This window comes from Paroedura picta, chromosome 7 (assembly GCF_049243985.1).
Source record: "Paroedura picta isolate Pp20150507F chromosome 7, Ppicta_v3.0, whole genome shotgun sequence".
Taxonomy (NCBI): Eukaryota; Metazoa; Chordata; class Lepidosauria; order Squamata; family Gekkonidae; genus Paroedura; species Paroedura picta.
In genome coordinates, this window is record NC_135375.1 from 41,194,985 (window position 1) to 41,200,982 (window position 5,998).

Consider the following 5,998-nt stretch of genomic DNA (forward strand, 5'->3'; position numbering starts at 1 on the left):
TCCAAAAGCACAGTGGCACACACCGTCACGTTCCAAACATTTGCCCATAGCTTAAAACCCCGTCTACCGTAGGCCAGTACTAGCGGAGTCAACGTACGGGGATCATTTTTAAAAACTTTCCTCTGAGCGTGCCAACGAACGTTCGCCGCTCGCAGGCTCCTGTTTAGATTACTGGGGTTCAATAGATATGATTCGAGGTGATTTCAAGAGGGGCAGTTTATGTGTAGTGGGTCTTTGTGTGGTTCCGGGTGCGTGGTTGTGCTTGGGTGCGGACAACCCCTTCCATCGGCGGCTAGACCTCCGGCAAGCGGAGTCGCCGTCCGCCGTTCATTTTAAAAAAACTTTCAGCTGAGCGTGCCAACGAACGTTCACCGCTCGCAGTCTCCAGTTTAGCTTACAGGGGTTCAATAGAAATGATTCTAGCATGAGGGGCGGTTTATGTGTAGTGGGTCTTTGTGTGGTTCCGGGTGCGTGGTTGTGCTTGGGTGCGGACAACCCCTTCCATCGGCGGCTAGACCTCCGGCAAGCGGAGTCGCCGTCCGCCGTTCATTTTAAAAAACTGTCCGCTGAGCGTGCCAACGAACGTTCGCCAGTTACATGTCATTGATTTATGCTTTGGTTGGTGAATATTATTGGGGAACTGTCGCGTACCACTGCAATTGCTCTCGGTTTTACACCGGCATGCGTTTTTGTAATGGCGGACATCTCACTAAAATGGCTCCCGCTGCATGTTCAAACTGCTCTTCCCGCGTGTGGACGAATCAGCGCATGCGAGAAGTCAAACAAAAGGCGCTAATCTGGCCATTAGGAGCAGATCCTGTTCCCGCGCGAGGAGTTTTGAACGTGACATGTGACCTAATGTGGCCAATGCGCGTGTCCCCTACTGCCCTCTACCAATCAGGAGCCGGCTAGTCCCTTTGTCTTTGTGTGCGGGAAGGTATATGATCCGTTGCACCCTGCACCTCGCACCACCATTTTGCTCAGCTACTAGCGAAAGCAACATGGAATCCTCTTCTCAAGCCTCGTCCGTCCCTGCAACCGGCCGTGGCCCAACTTGGAGGGACGCGGAGATCAGGGACCTGATCGCGATTTTCTCGGAGGAGAAAATCCAGGACGCGTTCCAGTCCTCTCACAGAAATAGGGAGGTCTTCGAACAAGTGGCCATTAAGATGCGTGCCCTGGGCCACAACAGGACCGGCCTTGAATGCCGGTCGAAGACCAAAACAATGAGGGCAGAGTACATGCGTGCCGTGAACCATAATAAGGGTTCCGGCAACGAAAAGGTTACCTGCCCCTACTTCGAGGAGCAGCGCCAGCTGTACGGAGACGGGGAAGGAGCCGGCAGGCCGAAGCGCGTCGGGAGGAGCCTTAAGGTGGTTCGGAAGCCGGCTGCCCCGGTCGAGGAACCACCCGCTGAGGAGGATCCCGGCGAGGGCACCTCGTCCAGCTTTCGGCCTCCACCCCCCGTCCAGCAACGACCAGCGGAATTGGTCACGGTGGACCTGATGGCCATCGCTCCTGGGGAGCCGGAGGAGGTTCCTGAGCAAACGCCCCTTGCCTCCGGTAAGTAATTTTCTTTTTATTTTATATTTTATTGTTTTTATATTGAGCAAATGTGTGTTCTGACGTTTGGGGATCGTTTTCTTGTGTGTTCGTTGCTACGCATAATATGATAGGATGTTTGTGGATTGCTTTGGGTGGCTTTTTAAAACGGTTGTGTTTAAACAACTACCCAAACAGTTTTGCAGCATGCCTCAGCCATAGGCCTTCTGCAGCGCTCTAGCCACTACTTTGGGAGCTTGCTGTGTGGTTCAGGTTGTGTGCTTGCTCCTTTTTCACCATTGTATGCCTTGTGTTCGTTGCAACGCATGCTATGCTTGGATGTTTGTGGATTGCTTTGGGTGGCTTTTTAAAACGGTTGTGTTTAAACAACTACCCAAACAGTTTTGCAGCATGCCTCAGCCATAGGCCTTCTGCAGTGCTCTAGCCACTACTTTGGGAGCTTGCTGTGTGGTTCAGGTTGTGTGCTTGCTCCTTTTTCACCATTGTATGCCTTGTGTTCGTTGCAACGCATGCTATGCTTGGATGTTTGTGGATTGCTTTGGGTGGCTTTTTAAAACGGTTGTGTTTAAACAACTACCCAAACAGTTTTGTTGCATGCCTCAGCCATAGGCCTTCTGCAGTGCTCTAGCCACTTCTTTGGGAGCTTGCTGTGTGGTTCAGGTTGTATGCTTGCTCCTTTTTCACTATTTTCTGCTCTTGTCCACAGAGACACAGATGCCTGGGACGGTGGTCCTAGAGTCCCCTGCAGCAGTAGCAGAGGACAGTGATTCTGGGGCGTCCACAAATGTTGGTAAGTATCAGTTGCAATAAGGGGGGGGGTTAACTGCTTTGTGCTTTTCTGTTTGTGCAGGGCAGCAGCACTGCCAAGAGACAGAAGATAGTCCCTCAACGTTGCTGCTTTAGGGTTTGAAGCTTGCTTTGCCACACTTTGGTCCTTAATCATGTTCTTTGTTCCCTTTTTTCAGATTTCATACCCGGGACACAGGAGGCGGAGGAGCGTGGGGTGGCTGGACCTCCTGCCCTGCGCAGGCGGATACACATACAAGATGGTGAGCGTGCATGAACTGTTCCTTTCGAGCCATGGCTGCAGGACAATGTCTGTGTGCAATAACTGTGTGCTTCCTTTTCATTTTTGTGCTCCCCTGGCATTGTTCTGAGTCTTGGTTTAACATGTAACCAAGACAGGCCACCATGGGCAAACAAACAATAACCGTGTGCTCCCCTGGCATTGTTCTGAGTCTTGGTTTAACAATATGTGACCAAGAAAGGCCACCATGTGCACCAGGGTGGGTTTTGACTGTCTCGTTGTTACTAACAGTTCTTTTTCTCTTTTTTTGCCAACAGAGGTCCTTTCTGAAGACGACGAGCCAGCTGGCTCACCACCCAGGGGCGCTCTCCCGGCTGAGGAGAGGCTGGCCAGGGAACGCGGCAGGCTGCGGCGCGTCTCCGTCCTCACTAGTGTGGGAGAAAGGATCCTGGAGCACTGCCAGGAGGAGTCCAGGCGTGCAGCTGCTGCAGACCAGGCGATGCTCTCCCTCGTGGCCCAGGAGGGCAAAAAATTCCGTGCCATCCTTAGAGATTCGAACAACTCACTACGCGAAAGCGTGGAGGAAGTTCGAATGATAAGGAGGCTGATGGAGAGGGCGGTCGCGGTTATGGAGGCGGCCCCCCCTCCTCAGATTACAGTGAACGTCCCCCCCCCAACCCACCCCCCCACTACCTCCAGCACCCACCCCACCCCCCCACCACCTCCAGCACCCACCCCACCCACCCCCTCTCAGAATGCCGCGACCCAAACGAGAAGGAGGACTGTTCTCGGGAAGAGAGTCGTGAAACCCGCGGACAAGTTCTCCCCCTCCTAGTTTGGGCCATTTTGTCTGTTTATCTGTGTTTGCTGTTTTCTGTTCAATAAAGTTTATGTTTTTGACTCTGTCTCTGTGTACCCTCTCTAGTGATTGTGCCAATTCTGGCACCGTTGTGTGGGTTGGAGGTTGGAGGGTGTTTTAAAGGTTAAAGGTGTCTTAGGAGTTTGGGGTGAAAGGTGTGCGAGGGTAAGGAGTCACACTGGAGTCTTTTTCAGGAAATTTACAACAACATTTTATTTTCAGAAACAGTTTAACAGGGGAAAAAAACAAGGGAATGTAACTTGGACCCCCCCACCACCACCCCCACCCTCCAAGAAAGCCAACTTTTTTTTTAACAAATTCAAATATTTAACAGGGATAGAAAAATGGGCAAAGTAACTGGGAACCCCCCCAACACCCCCCACCCCAAAACACAAAAAGTAAACAAAACTTAGGTCCCACCGCTCCCCTCCCCAGCCCCTTCCAGCTCCCTCACTCTCCTGCACAACCGTCCCATGGTCCCCCGCACTTTGCGGCGGAAGAGGTCTTCGTCCTCCTTCTTCTTAACTGTGTGGGGAGGGAGAAAAAGTACACATTAGTGCCAGACATATTTTCCAATTTTTTTAGTTTACATGCATACACTTTTTGGTGGCCGTAGCCACAGTGTGAGAAGAGTTGGGCAGTGGGGAACATAACCTACGTTCTTCCGCCTCCCTCTGCTGCCTTTGCTGCTGTAACTCCCCTTTGAGGTCTGCCACTTCAGCCTCTAAGGCAGCCACCCTGGCCTCCATTGCACGCAGCCTTGCCTCCATAGTTTCTGCTATAGAAATCAAACAAAGAATTTAATAGCACTTAAAATGGAGGCATCACAGCAGGCTCCCATATTGCTCCATGGGGGAACACACACATGGGTCTCCCGCACAGACATAAAACTCTCACCTGCAGCCTGTCCCGAGGTGGAAGGTCCCTCTTCCTCCCCCTCCTCAAGCTCAGGTGCTTTTGCCATCTTGGATGGTGATTGTGTGGCTGGGCAAAGAAAAAGAGAAATCATAATTAAAAGCACACAAACCAGAGATGAAACACAGCTGGTAGACACACCACAGTTAGAGTCAAAGCGCATAACCAAAGTGGTTCTACACAGTACTGGCGGGCTAAGTCAGAGGGGGTTGACAGCATCTAAGTACTTTCTCGAATTGCATTTGGGACAGTAGGGGAAAGAGGCAGCTAGTCATGCCATGCATGTTTAAGGGCAAAACACAACGAGGGCAGCACTTACCCATATGCCTCCTCATTTCCAGGGGGGGCTTCCCAGCCTTCTCCCATATTTTCACCATCTGGTCATGGAAGACCGTCCTGCCGCTTGGCTGCGGGACCCCCCCCCCACTGCTCCAGACTGTTGAGGAAGTCCAGCTTCACTCGCTTAAATTTTGTCCGGACCTGCTCCCAGGTCCGGACATAGCCCCTCTCCCTCAGCTTCGATGCCAACACCAGGTAAGCACCCTTGGTGTGGCAGTGGGTGCTGGCCATAAGGCGGCCAACACTTTTAGATTGGAGCACTAGCTCCAGAAGTGCCTCAGCCTCGGCGCGCTGCCAGAAGGAGCCCTTCCGTGGCTTCGGCATCTTCGGAATGACGGTTAGGGAACGAACGTGCGTTGCTCCGATCGACCACCCCTATTTTAAATGTATCAAAGCTGCCCACCAATAAAATTATTCCTTGGAACATAAGTGGATTGATCCTCCGGTTTGACAGGGGTCGCCAATACTTCCTGGCTACCCGCCTCCCCGAACTTTCCCCGTTCAGCGCTTCCGTATTGTGTGTGTCAATTTCAGTGGGGAGTTAGCATTTAGGGCTGTCAAAGTGCTTTTCTACCAGAGAATCCCCGTTTTTTTGCAGGCAAAGTACACAAACCGCACAAGACAAGGTTAAGCAAAGAACACCAAACTTTATTCAACAACAGAGTGGGAAAAACAATTAAACACGCCTCCTGTTTCTGTAGATGTGGGTGGCTATGGCGTCCCAAACCTTGCACCCCTCAGCATAGATCCTTTTTCTCCTTGCTTCAGGGATGTCTTGAGTGTCCTCAAGGACCACAGGATCAGGTTCATCCACAGGGAAGGGGATGTTATGTCCCTTGTCCTCGCATATGTTGTGCAAAATGACACACGTGATGATCAGCGGAGTCACATTGTCTATATGCACATGGAGTCGGGACATCAGGCAACGGAACCGGGACTTCAGACGTCCAAAGGCACGCTCCACTACATTCCTTGCCCGGGAGTGACTGAGGTTGTAGTGGCTCTGCACGTCTGTCCTTGGCCGCTTGTAGGGAGTCATGAGCCAGCGTCGTAATGGGTAGGCTCCGTCACCGAGCACCAACGCCGGCACACGCACGCCCTCAATGGTGGCGGTGGGGTTTCCTGGAACAAAGACCCCTTCGTCCATGGCTTTCCTGAGGTTGGATTCCCTGAAAACAAGGGCATCATGCCTCCTGCCACTCCACCCCACCTCGGCATCGATAAACCGTCCGGAGAAGTCCACAGTTCCTTGCAGGAGAACAGAACAAAAGTCCTTCCTGTTACCGTACTCCTTT

General features: G+C 52.1%; 1 protein-coding gene across 1 annotated transcript; it reads left to right on the plus strand.

Annotated features, from left to right (window-relative positions):
• Positions 1 to 216: 216 nt before the first annotated feature.
• LOC143841924 (uncharacterized) lies at positions 217 to 4,177 on the plus strand. The gene is made up of 5 exons (XM_077346475.1): positions 217 to 1,563; positions 2,270 to 2,353; positions 2,529 to 2,612; positions 2,908 to 3,317; positions 4,157 to 4,177. The coding sequence occupies exons 1-5, from the start codon at positions 942 to 944 to the stop codon at positions 4,175 to 4,177; spliced, it is 1,221 nt and encodes a 406-aa protein (XP_077202590.1). The 5' UTR covers positions 217 to 941.
• The last annotated feature ends 1,821 nt before the right edge of the window (positions 4,178 to 5,998 follow it).